At 42.3% G+C, this 19,009-nt stretch overlaps 1 protein-coding gene across 1 annotated transcript in view; it reads right to left on the bottom strand.

Moving 5' to 3' along the window:
- LOC117438020 (alanine aminotransferase 2-like) overlaps window positions 1-18,640 on the bottom strand; it is a 41,249-nt gene extending 22,609 nt beyond the window's left edge. The window contains exons 1-2 of the mRNA XM_034073373.1: window positions 17,925-18,640; window positions 188-277 (exon numbers count right to left, since the gene is read on the bottom strand). Coding sequence (XP_033929264.1) covers window positions 188-277; window positions 17,925-18,257 — 423 coding nt within the window. The 5' untranslated portion in view covers window positions 18,258-18,640. The remainder of the gene's footprint in view (window positions 1-187; window positions 278-17,924) is intronic.
- Between the last annotated feature and the right edge of the window lie 369 nt (window positions 18,641-19,009).

Raw genomic sequence — 19,009 nt, forward strand, 5'->3', positions numbered from 1 at the left:
GACACTCAGCAAGCAAGGTATAGGACTTCGGCTCAGAAATGAAAATCTGTAATTCTTTACAAAAGAACTATGTTAAGTCTAAGTACATCTAGGGAATCACTTATGCTACTACACACACCAGACAGATTTTAAGGCATTCTTGGTAATCTAATAAAAAATTAAGAATAATATTTTATAATATTCTTACCTGACGGAGGAAGGTGATTGGCCTCTGTCCCATTGCATGTGCATCTCCAATGTTGGCTTTAATTACTTCAGTAAAAGGTTTTTTGATTCCCTAAAAAGAATTATTCACAATGCATTGTTAGGGATGAAGTAGATGATAAGGAATTCCTCTTTTTTGGTATCTGTCATATGGCTGCAACTAAAGAATGCCTAATCTCAGAACAAATAGAGTGTTTATTGTAAAGCTTAAGACATTTCTTATATAATACTGCCAGTAAATCTTAAATGCTTTACCTTAAATGCTGACCTTTAGTACTTTCTAGAGTAAAACCAGTAAAGATACTGCTTGCTTATTTGTTTTCTGTTTAGATTAAATATTCATTGTGTGATGACCCCATTTTTCCATACATATGTTTTACAAAACATATTACAGTGAGTCCCTATATGAAAAACAGCAGAAGTGCTAAATAATCGCCATGAATACTTAAAAGCTTCCTAATCTTGGAAATCTGAACAGAGAGCTGTTTTTCCTATGAGGGACTGGATACATCATGAGAACAGAGAGAAAACAGTTGATGAATGCTGATTAGCAATCACAGCTCTTTAAAAAGTGAAATAAAGGGGAAAAAAGACAAGGAACTGACTGGTAGAAAAAACAAAAACACGCCATTGATTTAAATAAAAAACATTAACTTAAAGGAAAGGCCAACATTACAATAAGAATAAATAAGGTAGGCAAAAACAAATTTATAGCTTTTCTAATTTTCTAATGTATATTTAAGTATGAGAGATAGTAGAGAGACTTTCTAACAGTGACAGAAATTTCACGTGGACTAATGAACTGCAAAATTAGACCAATTCGTTTTCTATACACAATTACCTATAACATACTGCTCTGGCTGCGGACTGAACTCACAAAGCCTCTTCCTGTCCCGTATATTTACAGCATACTGGATTTGGATATAGAACATGTGGCTGACAAGCCTTAACTAATTTTTGCTTTTCTACCATAGATTATGTGTTAAGACTTCAAAGACAGACCAGAAACCAGATGTGCAAAGGTAACAATGACCAAAATATTAGTAGTCACCAAGGATGCAAATTCCCAGATATACCAAGATTTGGACATGTACATCTGTGTAATGTGGCTGAGAGGTTATGTGATAATGTGATTCAAATCCTCAATACAGATCCAGTCCATCATTTAACTGATAGCATTTAGGTTTTTCTTTTGCAATAGAAATAGGTAGTTAGAAATGGCATTAAGACAAGAGAGTTGGACTTTCATGATCCTGACTCAAATGGGTTATTTTTATAGGGCCTTAAATTTAGCAGGATTAAAAAAAAAAAACAAACAAAAAAACCAACCAAACCTTCACTTGAAATAATTGAAAGTGACACATAGACTCTATCATGTCATTTGCTTTTATGTTTGCTGATCTAAGCGAGTGCTTAAATAAGAGTTGTATTTCAACCTTAAATAAGGAAATAAGAATAGGGATGCTAGATAAAAATTACAGGTATCTGAAGCTGAAGTTTAGCAATTTGTGAGTAAAGAAAGCAGCTAGAAATAGGTTCTTTTCAAACTATCTGGGGTCCACCAATAGCTCAACATCATTTCATTCTAATTTGAAAATAAGCAGGAAAAGAAGCAAATAAGCTACATGTAGAAGAACAAATTCAGTTTGCCTGAAAGTAAGAAAAGTTCCCACAGATTGTGTTTGCATTTGGTCCTTCTTACAGCAAACAGAATCAGTCTCATTAGATTTGCACAGCAAATCAAATTTGGTAAAGAATAATGGATACATTCTTTGCTTTACATTAGGCAGTCTAAAAAAAACACAGCAGTTCTCAGTAATAAATGAAATTAAAATACCTTGTTTTACCAGATTAAAACCAAACCAAACCTCTAATAAGATAAATACATTATGTTAGACAAATTAGATGGGGTTTGCACACACATACTATTGTGATCTGCAATAAAAAATAGCTGCTTCATTGGTTACTGAAATGCTGAAAGGCACTCTGCATTTCATAATGCACCTGTGGAATTTTTATAGTGGTACAGCCTTTACAACAAGGTATCAGGCCTTTTTGGTGTCCATGTCAAGTTTATTGTGAATTATTTCATAGCTTATTATCATGGATACCATGCAGATCTCTGCTAGTGCCCAACTTGGTGTTTATGCCATCACTGCCTTTGGGCATCAACTGCAGGTATATAGTCAGCACCTACTCCATAAACTCCACACTACCTTTGCTACTAAAATGATTGATCTGGAGAAAATAGAAAAACATACATAACAGTTATTACTGTAAAGTCTTAGTAGAGAAAGAACAATAAGGTTTTCTGTGCTGTACAAACTGCTCCTACATACCTGCTTAAAGGGATGTGGTCCTCTTGACTAACTTGTATTTCTTGGTCTCAGCTACAAGAGATGTTGACTTTTTTGTCTTTCAAAAGAGAGAGATGTTTTTAAATAACTGGGGCCTTCGCCTTCCCTGACATGCATTATCAATATCAGCAATTGTTTAGAACTGTCTTCACAAGATTCTCTATATCCCCTCTTAGTGAAACCTAGAAAAAAATGGTTCTGACTACTTAGGTTTTTTCTCATCTTCTTCTATTGATTCCCAGTGTTTCTATGGAAAGGAATATCATAATTTGTATAGAATTATGTTTGATTCCTCCATAACAAAAAATCCCATCTTAGCATTTCAGAAAGAAAGAACAGGAAACAATAAAAGGCAAGAACACTTGTCAAATGTTAATGAGTCAAAGTTTCAAAGCAAATCAGAAGCTGCATCAAGGGAAGTCTAGACAGTGCCTATGACTCTGCAGATGAGTTCAAGGTGGAATTCACTCAAATCCTTAAGACAGAGTAGCATTAGTCACTGGTTACTTGTGTCACGGTTTCTCCTATGGTGATGGCACTAGTGTGCATGAGTATCCAAGGGAAGATTAACATCAAATACATTTTGGAAAGTCTATGAAAAGATCTGTATGAAAAGAGGAAGTGTGAATGTGATGTTGATAACTTCAACATCAGGTTGTAGAACAGTCAGAAACATGCTGCAACAGGACATAGTTTGTTAGGGCAAGATTTATTTCACTGCAGAAGGCTAAGCAGTCTTTGACCACGTCAGCAACATGCCTGTGCCAAGACAATGCCCCTGACAAGCCAAGGAACATATGGAGGGGGGCAGAAACTAGGCCATTAAATTGTTTTGCTTTCTTCTAGTGATAGAGAGCTGCCCCCATATTCTCCCCTGTTTGTGTGCTCTCATATTTTCTCTTACATCTGCTCTCTCTCTCTCTGAGTACAATCAGGCTTTCAAGGTGTGTTGTTGAGGCAGTCTGACTAGATTGTAACTACTCTCTGCCAGCAGGCAGAGATTTGGAAAAGTGAAGCTTTCAGAACAAGAGCTCTAATAACAAACTTGGGAGCATTAAGTACTAGATTGATACTCATGTCTACTGAAGAGGGTATGAATCACATGAAGGAGGAAAAACAATCCCCAGCCCTTCAAAACAACCACTGCTACAACTTTCTGCATTTTGTGACACCTCACACTGTCCTAACAACCTGATTCAGCCTCATCTTGGGAACAAAACCAATCTGCTGCCATTCTTTTGAAATTGTTAGCAAAGGGACTAATTGTAGTATCCATTTTAACAGATGAAGAAGCCTTCTTGCACTTCTAAATTCAATTGTAAAGTAGAAAATACAAAAATGCCCTTTTTTTTTCTTCCAGTTGTCATCTTCGTGATAATGAAAGGCTTTTAACTGAATAAAGGACTCTTCCCAGATTTGGAATAAATTCTTTGGAGATCAGTTCCTTCAGCAGTTAGTTCTGTCACTCTCTTCAGAGGAAATGCAGTCTTTTAAGAGACCAGATGAAAAGCCTCTGAAACCTGAAACAGGTCAGACAGGATTATTGTGACTGTGTCAGTGTTCTGACTGTCACAGAAAGCTGGGAGAAGGGATTTTCATATGTGAACCAGAATTCAGTGGTGCAAAGTTCACACAAATCTTTATGTAAATAACCGGGTTTGGGGAAGCTTCCCTTAGACACCCCCACAGCCTCAAGAAACCCAGCAGGTCTGGAGTACAGTATGAAATGATGAGCTGTCTCTCAAGGAGAGAAGTCACCAAGCAAGAACTGTTGGGAGAACTATCAAAAAAAAAAACCCAAACCAAAAATCCACAACTGTATGATGCCAGAACACACACTTTCCCAAAGAACTACCATGAAGGCAGTGCATTGCCAAAGAGCTGGTTTGTCTCTGGAGTTTTAGTATATCTGGAGGTTCCCTTTATGATGGTACCATTTAAGAATACTGACAAATTGCAAACTAACACTGTGCCCAGAAAGTTTAAAGAGTGCAAACTGACCTAAAGCTGTCTTTGCTGAAGTCTTCAGTGAATTTCAAAGGAAAATCCTCAGTCAGTAGAGAGGCTTGTGTGATTTGGTAATAGGAAATAATTGAAAAGGGTTCCCCTGAAGAGGCCATAAAAGTGTGAGGTTCTTTCAATCCCAGAAAAGCAACATGGCATTTCAGCTATTTCTAAATTTCTGAATTTGTGTACTCTTGGCTGCTCCTTTGTTTCATTTTAATTGCCATTGCTTTGTACCTCCCTGTGATGATTATCAGGCAGCAACATCACACTATGAAACACTGTGCTATTTCCTTAGCACAAGCTGAGTCTGTTATGCTGTGACTTGCACAAACTGTATAAGAGAGCTGGCAAAACCAAACATAGTTGAGATCTACACTGTAGTAGGCAAGTTGCTTGCCTCCCCCCCTTCTCAAAGGGCCAAGAAAGCACTACCCAGAGGCTCTTAACTAATAGGGACTTGAAGGCCTAAATTAGAATTCCAATCTTTTTATTAAAACAGCTCACAACAGAAAAATAAACCTGACCTGCTTACCACAAAGTAAGGCTTTGAGTTTGTGCTACACATGTGTAATTCAGGAAGGGGGAACAAGTGGGGTTCTGGATTTTGACCTGAAATGGCAGTGATGACTTTGCATGCCCCCTAATATCAAACGAGAAAAATTGGTAGGGCTGACCATTAATTGGCACATCTGACTCAGGGATTTTAGAACAGGGCTTTTCTTCAAGTTACTTTTGCCTTCTACAGTGTTCACAGTGCATTTGTATTTAAAATTTTGCCGATATTAATAGAGCCCTTGATTTTAACATGACTGTAAATGACAGCATTAAAATAATCCTCATTAGAAGGAGATTAGACATTAGGACCCTCTTAACTTGAAGACCTATTGGTAAAGGGCTATTTTGGAATAGATTTTGTTACTGTATATAACAAGAAAAGATTAAATATCTGGATCTTGTGGACTGCACTTCTGAATGTATGATTTTGGCAACTGTATTCTTAAAACTTATTTTCTTTCATATTAATCTGCAGTAGTTTCATCCTGCTAAAAAATGTGGGGTTTACTACAGATTCTCTTCCACATGCAACATGTACAGGCAAATGAGGAACAACAGGTCTTAATGAAGTCAAATGCTCTTGCCTAGAAGATACTTTCTTAGTGTGCACACAGGCATGCATTCAAAGCAGGAAATTATAGGATAGTAATTTAATTTAACATCTTTCATTACTGGGTGTACCAGTCAACCTTGTATCTTTTTCTTGGCATGTCAAATTATATTTCTGCATGTCAAGCTCTAAACTGTGTTTTATCTTTCCACAACTCTCAGGGACACAGTCAACTCACATCTACAATGAAGTCTGTATTCTAAGTCAGATTTTTTTTCTATTTGTGATAAACACATAAATGTATTGGCTTTCGCAAATCATAGATGTGATTATGGGGATATAACTATACAAGTTCATAGTAACAAAACCAAAACTCAATAAAGACATAAGATGAGCGAACCGGAGTCATATAGTAGAAGAATCTGTAAAGTTCAAAAGAAGAAAAGGGGGGGGGGGGGGGGTTGCATGCTTGATAGAAGTAAAATTAGTGCCTGTAAAATATAGAGTTAAAATACTTTTTAGCTTAACTTAGGTTGTAGAAAGAGAACAATATTTATGTTGTTAGCCTGTGGAATTTAGTGGCCCCACTAAACGTGAGTTAATTGTTTCACACTGGTCCTCTAAAGTATCTTTAGCTTTAAAGAACAATGTTTGTGTTGTAAGTCTGTGGTGAGATAACAAGATTTAGTGACTCCACTAGGCAAGAAGGAGTTATTTCACACCATCTTTGTATTTATCAGTTAGTTCAAAGACAGAGCCTCCCAAACATCTGCTAGCTTGGGATACTCCTTGTCTGCCTGTCCTGCTATAAATTTTGCAGGAAGGTCACACTGTTTCAAATCTTTGTTAGTTATCAGAATAATTACAGCTATGGCTGGTTTTAGTGAGTTGTGTAATTACTGGGGTGTCCAACTGGGCCAAAGGTGAAAAGCACACTGTGAGGAAGACTGCTTACTTCATCTTAAAGACCCCTACTCAGATGAGGAAGACTGCTTACTTCATCCTCAAGACCCCCGCCCACAATTATTGAAGAGCAGTGCGCAGACACCAAGAGGAGGAGACTTATGATAATAAATTACTGGACTTAATTATAATGTTCCCTGCCTATATGCAGGGATTATGAATATGTATGTGACTAATGGAATTGTGAAAGTATATAAACCTGTAACAAATACTAATCACCCGCGCCTCTGGCTACAGTCACGCGCCCAGCGCTGTTTGCTTTTGCTTTATTGACTTTGTCCCTTAATAAAACCTTGTTATCTTGTTTAGAGAAGTGAATTCGTATTTCACATATTCAATTTAAAATCCTGAAGAATTAGTAAAATTTAAAAAAATAATAATAACAATAAAAAGAGCTCTACAGTTGTTTAACCAAAATACTCTAGCAGAAGCTGCCAGACCTACATAAGTGACCTGAAGAATAAACATGCAACAGGAAACTATTTGTAATAGTTACATAAATGAAAAACATGAGCACAGGAGGTGAGGGTACAGCCCTTCCTTGTACTGTAAAAATAAGTCATACTACAGTGGCTGTTCAGGAAGTAATATCCAACCTTCAATGTGTAGAGGCACCTTAACTGGGTATTAAAGGCATCTAGTTCACACCCCGTGGTAGAATATGCTAACCACCTGTGCTGATCTGAAGGAACTTTCTAGACGCTACCAATGTATCTCTGCACACATACCACCCTTCTACCTCTTTCTGCCCTACATCTTTGCTTCAGTAACTTTAAAGTTTTGAACAGGGACCTAATGTTGTGTGGCTTAGACTAAGCCAAGCATGGTTTCCAAAATGACATGAGTTCCGGTCAGTTGTTGAGGTGAGTAGCTCGAGAGAGGATGCCTTCAGCACCTGAGCAGGGGGAAGCTCAGTGTCCAGGAACCTCAATTCAGAACAGCAAGATCCACCAAAGGAGCCTCAAATCCTCTACAGAACTTGCCCAGGAGCCAGAAGCTCAGCTGATGTGAGCAGCTGACTCACAGGGGGCAGTGCCAGGAGGGACAGCACCAGCTGTGACTGGTTAAAAACTCGCCCCAGGGAGCGCGTGATCAGGAATTTGGTGCAGCAGTTTGTGTGGGCAGGCGAGCAGGATGGTGAGCATTTGTCTTATGAACAGGGCCCAGTCTGGGAGCTCAGCTCTGACTGCCCTAGCAGTGGCCAGCATAGCCACCCAGACAGAACCTATGAGAGGGGAGGCTGCAGCGCAGAGCTCAGAGCGTAGAGGGTGCCTGCACTGGTCTCCTAAGGTGAGGGTGCACAATGGGCAGGGCTGCACTAGGTGTGCCCTGGTGGAGGTTCTCCTGCAGCAGGTGGCTGAGCTTCAGGATGCTGTCAATAGGCTAGAAGATGTCAGGGAAGCTGAGAGGAAGCAAGTGATTTTGAGAAATCTCCAGGAACTTGCCAACAAAGTTTAAGTTGACAAGAAGGTATTCTTTATTGTGGCGCCGGGAGATACGGGGGATAGCTCCTCCTAGTGTGTCTCATCCAAGCATCAGTCAGGCTGTGATTATATTGTCCTTAAACAGACATATTCATTTGATTACATACATTACATCATACTTTTAGAGAATGCCTCCTGCATGCGCACTGAAATGAGGTAGAGGGCTTTGGGACCCCTGGTGGTTATTTCTTCATCACTTTGTTTTAGGATGGTTGTCATATCAGTAACCCCCAGGCCGTTCTGGCAAAGCTTATTTTAGTAATTTCCTTTTCTCTATAGTTGCTAATGAAGCCTAAACTCCTTGAAGTTACTTATTTACAACCCTATTCTTCAATCAACCCCATTCTTCAATCCACCCTATTCTTCAATCAACCCCATTCTTCAATCCACCCTATTCTTCAGTCAACCCCGTTCTTCACAGGACTGCCTGCTCCATGTCCAAACTGTGCAGGGGCCTCAAGCGTCCATTGTAGCTCATGAAGGAAAGAAGGAGGCTGTTAACCCAGGAAGATGGGAACTAGTAACAAAACAAACAAACAAACAAACAAAAAAAAAAGGAGGAAGAGGACAATGAAAACCAAGCGCTTTCCTCCTAAGTCTGGTGTCCCCACCCAGAACTACTTCCCAGATCTGCAGGGGACTAATGAGGAAACACACTCGCAATATGAACAACTGGCTGACACATTGGTAAAGATCACTACTGGTGCTGCCAGGAAAAAGCAGCGGGTCATAGAAGTAGGGAACACTACTTTGAAAGGAACATATGCACCCAGCTGTCGGCCTGACTCAGTCTCAAGGGAGGTGTGTGATATGATATAATAGGTATCACAGAAACATGGTGGGTGGCTCCTATGACTGGAGTGTTGGAATGGAAGGTTACAGGCTTCTTAGAAAAGGCAGGCCTGGCAGATAGGGAGGGAGAGTTACTATTTATGTCAGTGATAGCCTGGAGAATATGGAACTATGTCTGGGAACAGATGATCAGTCAACAGAAAATGTGTGGGTCAGGCTTTAAGGGAGAACAGCAATGGGAGACATTACTGTGGGGATCTGTTACAGACCGACTGATCAAGAGGACTCTGTGGATTAATGGCGCTACAGAGAGATAGGAACAGCCTCACTCTTGAAGGCCCTTGTGATATCTGTTGGAGGGATGGTAAGGCACAGCATAAGCAGTCCAGAAGGTTCCTCAATTGTGTGGAAGACAACTTCTTTCTGCAAGTAATAGAGGAGCTGACAAGGAGAGGTGCTGTGATTGACCTCGTGCTCACCAACAGGGAAGGGCTCGTTGGAAATGTGATGCTCCAGGGCAGCCTTGGATGCAATGATCATGAAATGGTCAAATTTGAGATCCTCAGGACAGTGAGAAGAGCATGCAGCAAGCCCACTGCCCTGGACTTCAAGAAAGCAGACTTTGGCCTCTTCAGGAACCTGCTTAGTAAGGTTCCATGGGATATAGCCCTAGAGGGCAGGGGGGGCCCAAGACCTGCTACAGGCTCAGGAGTGTTGCATCCCAACTAGAAGGAAGTGCAGCAGGAGGACCAGGAGACCTCTTTGGATGGATAAAGAGCTGCTGAGGAAAATTTGAGGGGAAAAAAGAGGCTTATAAAAGGTGGAAGCAAGGACAGGTGGCCTGGGAAGAATACAGGGATGTTGTTTGGGAAGCTAGGGACCAGGTTAGGAAAGCTAAGGGCCAGTTAGAATTAAACTTGACTAGGGATGTGAAAGATAATAGGAAGGGATTCTATAGGTATGTAGCGGATAAAAAAAAACAGAGTAGGGACAATGTAGGCCGCCTCCGGAAGCTATTAGGAGAACTGGCTACACAGGATTTGGAGAAGGCTGAGGTTCTGAATGACTTCTTTCCCTCAGTCTTCACTGGCAAATGCTCTGACCACACCACACAAGTCTTGGAAGGCGGATGCAGGGACTGTGAGAATGAAAACCTTAGGCCCACTGTAGGAGAGAATCTGGTTCTAGATGATCTTAAGAAACTGAATGTGCACGAGTCCATGGGACCTGATGAAATCCATCTGTGGGTCCTGATGGATAATGCAAATGAAGTTGCTAAGCCACTGGCCATCATATTTGAAAAATCATGACAGTCAGGTGAAGTTCCTGACGACTGGAAAAGGGAAATATAACCCCCATTTTCAAGAAGGGGAAAATGGATGACCCGGGGAATTACAGAACCATCAGTCTCACCTCTGTGCCTGGGAAAATCTTGGAGCAGATTCTCCTGGAAGGCATGCTAAGGCACATGAAAAACAACAAGGTGGTTGGTGACAGCCAGCATGGCTTCACTAAGGGGAAATCCTGCCTAACCAATTTGGTGGCCTTCTGTGATGGGGCTACGGAACTGATGGACAGGGGTAGAGCAGTTGATGTCATCTACCTGGACTTGTTCAAAGCATTCAACACTGTACCACACAACATCCTTGTCTCTAAATTGGAGAGACATCAGTTTGAGTGGTGGACTTGATGGATAAAGAACTGGCTGAATGGCCACGTGCAAAGAGTTGTGGTCAATGGTTCAATATCCAGCTGCAGACCAGTAACAAGAGTTGTCCCTAAGGGATCTTTGTTGGTGACACGGACAGTGGGATTGAGTGGCCCCGTAGTAAGTTTGCTGATGACACCAACTGTGTGGTTCAGTTGATATGCTGGAGGGAAGGAATGCCATCCAAAGGGACCTTGACACGCTTGTGAGGCGGGCAGATGCCAACCTCATGAAGTTTAACCATGACAAGTGCAAGGTCCTACACCTGGGTTGGAGCAATCCCAGGCACAGCTACAGGTTGGGCAGGGAAGAGATTCAGAGCAGCCCAGTGGAGAAGGACTTGGGGGCATTAGTCAGTGAGAAAATGAACATGAGCCAGCAGTGTGCACTCGCAGCCCAGAAAGCCAACCATATCCTGGGCTGCATCAAAAGGAGCATGACCAGCAGCTCGAAGGAGGTGTTCCTGCTCCTCTACTCTGCTCTCATGAGACCTCACTTGGAGTATTGTGTGCAGTTCTGGTGTCCTCAACATAAGAAGGACATGGAATTGTTGGAACAAGTCCAGAGGAGGGCTATGAGGATGATCAGGGGACTGGAGCACCTCCCTTATGAAGACAGGCTGAGAAAGTTGGGGCTGTTCAGCCTAGAGAAGGGAAGGCTGCATGGAGACCTTATAGCAGCCTTCCAGTATCTGAAGGGGGTCTATAGGGATGCTGGGGAAGGACTCTTCATTAGTGACTGTAGTGATAGGACAAGGGGTAATGGGTTCAAACTTAAAGAGGGGAAGTTTAGATTAGATATAAGGAGGAAGTTCTTTACTGTTAGGGTGGTGAGGCACTGGAATGGGTTGCCCAAGGAAACTGTGAATATTCCATCCCTGGTGGTGTTCAAGGCCAGGTTGGACAGAGCCTTGGGTGACATGGTTTAGTGGGAGGTGTCCCTGCCCATTTCTATGATTCTTTAAGTTGACTTGTAGATCCTAAAATGCTGTTTCATATGCACATGCCTTGCACATATGTGTAAGCCAACACAACCTGACATAGAACTTGACATTATGTTAAAGCTAAGCAGGAAATGGGGACAAAAGGAGAGTTTACGTGGACAAATATATAAGAGTAACAGATATGAAGTCACTTCACATAGCAAGGTCAGTTAAAATTTGCATGAATGCAAAGTAACAAATCAGGTATGTGTGCTGCCCATGTAAAGACAAAGCAAGCTTGTCATCACTGATTAAGTAAAAAGTGCTCTGTCCAATGATTACATTCTCACATTGAATTCACGTTTAGGCTAAGATTTCTAGTCCGAAATGTAAGTAAAGGCAACACTTGATATGGTGGCCATCTATTAGCAAGTCTAAAACAAAGGGTTAAAAAAAAACTTGTTTGAAAATACACATATCTTAATAAATGTATACTCTAGCTTCCTTTAAGAAGCTCCCAGAAACACCAAGGAAAATGGCTGAAGTCAGTTCTTTCTCACCATCCCATTAGTAAGCCAGAATCAGCTGATTATTACCATTAGCAAAGGGGAAGAGAAATCAAGTTTTCACATTTGAAAGACTAATGCAATTTCAAAACTGTAACAACTTAAGACAAGGGGGGCACAAAATCACAAAACTGAATATATTAAACCTTTAGAATTAGTTTTAAGCAATGTTAAGTTTGATGGCTTTGTAACAGTAGCAATGGAAAATTACTGAGGTGTATGATACATAGAAAAAAAATAAAAATAGAGTACAGCTAGATAACATACTGAGAATTCTTGTACAAGATAAATCGCTATAGTTGACATAGTTTTAAGAAAAACAGTCTAGAAGAACAGGACACAGGGATAAGGAGTATCTGGGGATGGCAGGTGTCCAGGATGGGCTACAGTTTAACTGATAAGTAGGAGGATAGGAGGATTATTATGTCTCTGGTGCTAACGAACCAATTAAACTGGTATGAGCATCTACTGCAAAGGCTGCCAGAAGTGATGAAGATTGCTGGAAGAAGTAAACGGCCCTCAGAGACCACCACCACAATTTTGTATGCATGAAGGGAACTTTCTGGAAAATAATGTAATCCATACGTAGCCTCATGAATATGTATGTGTGCCCAATGACTATATAAGGATGGCCTGTGTAGCAATGCGGGGACACACATTAGTAGGAGCTATCCCCCATGTCTCCTGGTGCCACAATAAAGAATACCTGTTTGTCAGCTTGAAAACTTTGTTGGCAAGTTTGTTCCTGGAGTTTTCTCCGAATCAAAATATATTCAGATAAGTGATTCAAGCAAGTGATTTTGCATGAATATTTTCAGCTGGAAAGACAATGTAGATCAAAACCTTCATTTTCCACCTAGATGAATACAGGTTCCAGGCCAAGAAAACTCATGAGGTCCAAGTACAGCATGCCTCATCTCTACTCGTGAGCAATTAATCTTATTCTGCTTTAATATAGAGTATTCTAACTTTTCACATATATTAGCTTAATCCTGAGCTCATTAGTCAAAAATCAATGCTTCAGTTTTATTTATTTTTAGTTCTTTTTTTAAGAACTATCCCTTCATTTACCTAGACACCAACTTCTCAAGTAACATTTTAGTCCTTATTGTCTGTGCACTGTGGAGTTACAGCTCCTTTTGTAATCATTTGCAGGTAATATAGTAAAGAAGCAAGTCCCAGATAGAATAACAAAGGAAATGATATTTTGAATCTGAAACAGCAGAACAAAACTCAAAGATGAAAGCTTACACTGTGCAAACAGCTTTGAGTAACTATTTTATAGTCTGCATGACAAGCTAAGTTACACAAGAATGCTGTCTAACTGAACTGAACCGAACCGAACCAAGTTTAAACAGGGAGAGCCTCTACTGTATCTGATTAGACAGTGTCTGCATTTCAAATGTCTTTAGTTTGGGAACAAAAGACCCAAAGGCACCTTGGCAGAACAGGACAAATGCAAGTTTACTATCTTTGCTTCACCTCTGACAGCCCTTGCTACCAGCAGCCAGTGCAGCACTTCCATGACAGTGGAGTCCATGCTCTCATGCCTGTGCATATCTCCTTCCCTATCATATATAGATGTTATGTGGCATCCCTTTTGCTGTCAGTGAAGAGTTATCATGGATCTAGAGATGCTGCGGGGCATCACCTTCCTCTGACAACCACTTCAGCCTCTTTATCAGGCAGTGTTAGTTCTGCTGGCAGTGGCTGACCTAACTGTGAGCTTAAGGTTGAGAAGGATGAAAGGAAAAAATAATAATTAAAAAAGTAGTTGTCCAGTTCCAATTAATAGTAATCAAAGAAGTGCCACTAACCTGTAATCACACAGAAGTAAATTTTAGACCAAAAAAATAAATTAAAAAATGGACATTTAGATAACCTACAATATTTCAATTGTAAGGAACCCAGGTACTCCTCAAGGCTGTATACTTTACCAGACAGTTTGATTAAACAGTAGGAATAACACTATTACCAGAAAGGCAAAGGGGAATGACTAACTTGAGCAGTGTGGAAGAAAATGAAGTCTTCCAGCTGCTTCATTAAGGTGATTAGTGTTCTCTGCAGATCCATCATCTCAACTTTTACAATACTGTACTCCTTCCCTGCCAACCAGGAGTGTTTTGGTCAGGTTAGTCACAGCAGAGCATAGTTATGTGCCTGACTGATAATGGGTACCATTACCCCATGAGAATGGCTTACAGAAAAAAAAATCTAAACAATTTTTTAAATGAAAAATGCCAGGCTGCAAGCACAAAACTGCCATAACAATCTTTTAGTAAAGCAACTGGCAATGAGTTGCTCTTGCAATTGGTTAAAAGTGCCTATTTATTGTCCTTGAAGTGACTCAGATGGTAACTGAAGTAAACAGGAGTTGAGAGGAGTTAGTGGAGATTGTATTATATTTGTTTTGTCAAGTAATACTTCTTGCCTTGTGATGTTAACTTGAAACCAAATATACTCAGTGAGAACACATTAAGATTTTATATTCTGGAAAATGCACTCACTAGGGAATCTAGTTGCATAAAGATAAGGACACCTTTATAAACAAGTTTTACAGCAAAAATCAGATGTTCTGAACTGAAGTCTCCACCAATCTGAAGGTTTTAAGTAGAATTCTAAAAAAGATGTTTTCAATAAGTACTACAACATAAATAATTTATGTATTTAATACACAGTGAGTTGAAAAACACTCTTCACCTTCTAGACCAAGGGGAACCAATTAGCACAAAGACCAAAAATTTTAAATAATCTCATTAGCATTGCTATGGCACTGCTTTTGTTCAAAGTGCTTTACATACACTAATGAAAATGGTCTTGCAGTACCTGTAATAACATATTAGCAAGGCTTTCTGAACCAGCAAAGGCAGGGAATAATAATTGCAATCAGAAAAATAGCTTGCCAGAAGCTTTGTTCAAACCAAAACCCAGCAAGTTCTCATGATGCCAGGGGAGGCTGTGGTGGGGGACAGCAGAAGCCCAAAGCCATGCCTGCATTGCTAAGGACTGGGGTTTTCCAATGCTAATGTAAGGAATAAGAAAACAAGTCTGATGAACAAAATGTGAACACTAATTTGCTTTATTTAGTGCTTTTTGGCCCAGACCCTCAGGAATATCTTGTATCAGGCTTTGTTGCCTGATCCCCAAATGCACTAACCACCTACAACTTTGAGCAGCATTTGTCCTCTAAGGGCTTGTCCCCAAAGCACCTCTGTTAAAAAAGGGTGAAATTTTATGTTAAAAATTCGGTCTCGTGATGATCCCTTTGAGGAGGCAAAACTAATCTTTGCAAAAAAATGAGCAAATGAGAAAAGCCAGAAATTAAAATTATGGCTCAAGCCAAATGGATTAAGAAAAAGAAAAAGGGGGGATTGTAATAAACACATAAATGTATTGGCTTTTGCAGCTATCATAGATGTGGTTATGTGGATATAACTATACAAGTTTATAGTAACAAAAACAAAGCTCGATAAAGACATAAGATGAGCAAAACGGAGTCGTATAGTAGAAGAATCTGTAAAGGTAAAAAAAAGAAAGGGGGGGTATTTGCATGCTTGATAGAAGAAAAGCTAGTGCCTGTAAAATACAAAGTACTTTTTAGCTTAACTTAGGTTGTAGAAAGAGAACAATGTTTATGTTGTTAGCCTGTGGAATTTAGTGGCCCCACTAAATGTGAGTTAATTGTTTCACACTGGTCCTCTAAAGTATCTTTAGCTTTAAAGAACAATGTTTGTGTTGTAAGTCTGTGGTGAGATAACAAGATTCAGTGACTCCACTAAACAGGAATGAGTTATTTCACACCATCCTTGTACTTATCAGTTATTTCAGAGACAGAGCCTCCCAAACATCTGCTAGCTTGGGATACTCCTTGTCTGCCTGTCCTGCTATAAATTTTGCAGGAAGGTCACACTGTTTTAAATCTTTGCTAGTTATCAGAATAATTACAGCTATGGCTGGTTTTAGCGAGTTGTGTGATTACTAGGGCGTTCTACTGTGCCAAAGGTGAAAAGTACACTGCGAGGAAGACTCCTTACTTCATCAGGACGACCACCAGAGGGGGCTGCGCAAGCGCAGAAGAGGCTGATGTCGTAATGGACTGATGAGGCAATCCCTGATGCATATGTATTAGTTGATGTAACAACCTATGTTGAATACGCATTAACTGTGAAACTTTTAATGTATAAATTGTGAACACGATGTGACAAAGTTGAAGCCAGATTTGGGCGCGTGGTTTCCCAGCGCTGCAATAAAGCACCTCATATTGATACAGGGGTAACCAATGTACAGGGGGATAATACAGAGAAATCGTACAAGGGGGTTAAAGGAATTCCTTTGCTTAAACAAAAATATTGTCTGTCCTAAGTACCTAACATGCCAAGGCATTGTTTACTGCTGGAGGGGGAAAAGCAGATGCTTAGCTAGATGCTTAGCTCTACTGGTGAGGGACAAAAGCAGATGTTTGGTTCTACTGATAAGCGGGGGAGAAGCAGACTGGGCATCGACCAAACCCTAAGGCCATGTGTGAAGATTAAAAGGTGAAAAGTTAAGATAGGGGAAGACTCTTTTACTTCATCTTGAAGACCCCTGCCCACAAGAGGAAGACTCATTTACTTCATCCTGAGACCCCTGCCCATGACCAGAAGGAGCACTGCACAGGTGCAAAGGACCTTCTAGCTCATTATAATACGAAGCAGGGATAGATAATACATATGTATAGGCGGATTGAGCAACCTCATGTCTATGTATACCTTAAGAGAATAAATGTAAAGGGAGAACAACCCTGAGGTGTGCATGTTTTGCAGGAGCTATCCCCATGCACCTCAGCGCTGAATAAAAGCGTACCTACTTTACAACTTTAACGAGTTGAGGAGTCTATCTGCGCATCAATATAACCATTCTGGTGGTTATGTGTGTATTCTTACACTAACACCTCCAACTCCTGCAGTGAGGAAAACACCAGCACGGTATTGATGGGCTCCACAGGAAGCATTAGCCTCCCCGGGTCTGGAAAACCCAGAGGAGTGCTGGATGTGCCAGAGGAGCCTGGGAAGAGTTGGGCTCACCTCACACCTTCAAAGCCCACTAGTACTACCCCAGCAAAGGCAGCATCTCCAACATGCTCGTGAACCTTTTAAAGGCTCCGTCATAGAATCACAGAATCAACCAGGTTGGAAAAGATCTTTAAGATCAAATCCAACAGATCCCCCAGGACTGCCAAGGCCACCATTAAACATCACTGAGGGCCTCATCTACACGGTTTTTTAACACCTCAATGGACAGAAGCTCGTCAGTCATCTTCTTGTATAACCGGTGGACATGGAATTGCAGCAAAGGGTCAGAATGGCTGTAGAAATGTAAACATTGCGTCGTGGGTGTGCTTCCCTGACGCAATCCATGACACCGGATCAACAGCAGCCGGAGGAGGGGTTTCTTTGCTTTGGGTTTCTCTCCCCTCCACCCCCACACCGAGTGCCCCGCAAGGGAGGGAGCAGTGCCGGCCCGGGGAAAGTCGGTGAACGGCCGGTGTGCCCCAGCTACGGCTCCGGGAAGCGGCGGGAATTGGACGGGTGCTGTGGGTGATCTCCGAGTTGTTAACTCAGTACGAAGCATCGCACCGACAGCGCAGCCACCCCACTGCACCACCCCACCCCCTTTCCCGAGGGCTCTACGTGCCCCGCGCGGTATCAATGGCCCCGCTGAACTACCCAGCGCCCCAATGAGGATCAGCGGCAGAATGCCGGGGGCGGTGCCAGCACGGGCGGCGGCGTGTTCGCCGCGAGAACGGGTGGGGGGCGTCTTACCCAGCTCTGCCTCACCTTCCGCAGCTCCTTCTCAATCTCGCCGGCTTTAAGGACGATAGGCCCTCGCACCGCATATTCCAACGCCTTCACCAGCGGGTTCATGGACTCCAGCGTCAGGATCTTCTCCCTGCTCGCCTTCTCGCTGATCTTCACCACGGAGGCCTTAGCAGCAGTGCTCCAGCGCACCGACCACTCCCGTGCTGGTCGCGGGAGCCGAGGACCCCGTGAGGGCCAGCCCGCTGCCAGCGACCCGGCGTATCGCAGAAGCATACTCTTCCCGCCATCCCCCGGGCCTCGGTAGCCTAGGCTTGCTGCAGCTTGCTTGGCAGCCAACACGAACCGGTGCATAGTTCTTCGGATAACTTCTCACGCACTGTTGAGAACGCTGGTACCGCGGGTCGGTGCGGCCTGTAACCGGGACGAGCGAGGGACGCGGTCAGATGTAATGCAAGGAACCGGCACAGTCACGCTAACACGCTCGATCCCCCCATGTCCCAACCCCGCAAACTTGGTCACAGTAGACAGCCGATCTCGCAGCGCTGCTGCCACGGTAACCGCAGATGCCGCTATTGCATCAGCCCAACGCTGCAGACCCTGGCGTCCAAACTACAGCAGAGTTCCACATTACGCTCTGCTCCATAAACACACTTTAGGCACAACTACTCAGCCTTGCATTGCCCGGTGGGCTTTGTAGTTCCGGCGGCCCCGCGCTGCGCCTGCCCACAGCGTCAGGTGATGGGCGGGGAACGGCAGCGCCCCCAGCCCTCTCTCTTGCGTGCCTGCGCTCTCCCGGCGCTGGAGGAGTTGTTGAGGGGGTGAATCTGGTGTGTTCCTGTCTCTACATGACCGTATCTAAAGCCTCTTTCCACGCTCCTTGTAACCTCTTTAGGCACTGGAAGCTGCTCTAAGGTCTCCCCGGAGCCTTCTTCAGGCTCAACAAGCCCAGCTATCTCAGCCTGTCTCCAGAACAAAGGTGCCTTGCACCTCCTCTGGATTTGCTTCAACAGCTCCACGTCCCTCTTGTGTTGTTGTCCCAGAGCCTGACGCAGGACTGCAGGGGGGGTGTCTCACCGGAGCAGAGTAGAGGGGGGGAATCCCCT

This window comes from Melopsittacus undulatus, chromosome W (genome assembly GCF_012275295.1).
Source record: "Melopsittacus undulatus isolate bMelUnd1 chromosome W, bMelUnd1.mat.Z, whole genome shotgun sequence".
NCBI classification, from domain to species: Eukaryota; Metazoa; Chordata; class Aves; order Psittaciformes; family Psittaculidae; genus Melopsittacus; species Melopsittacus undulatus.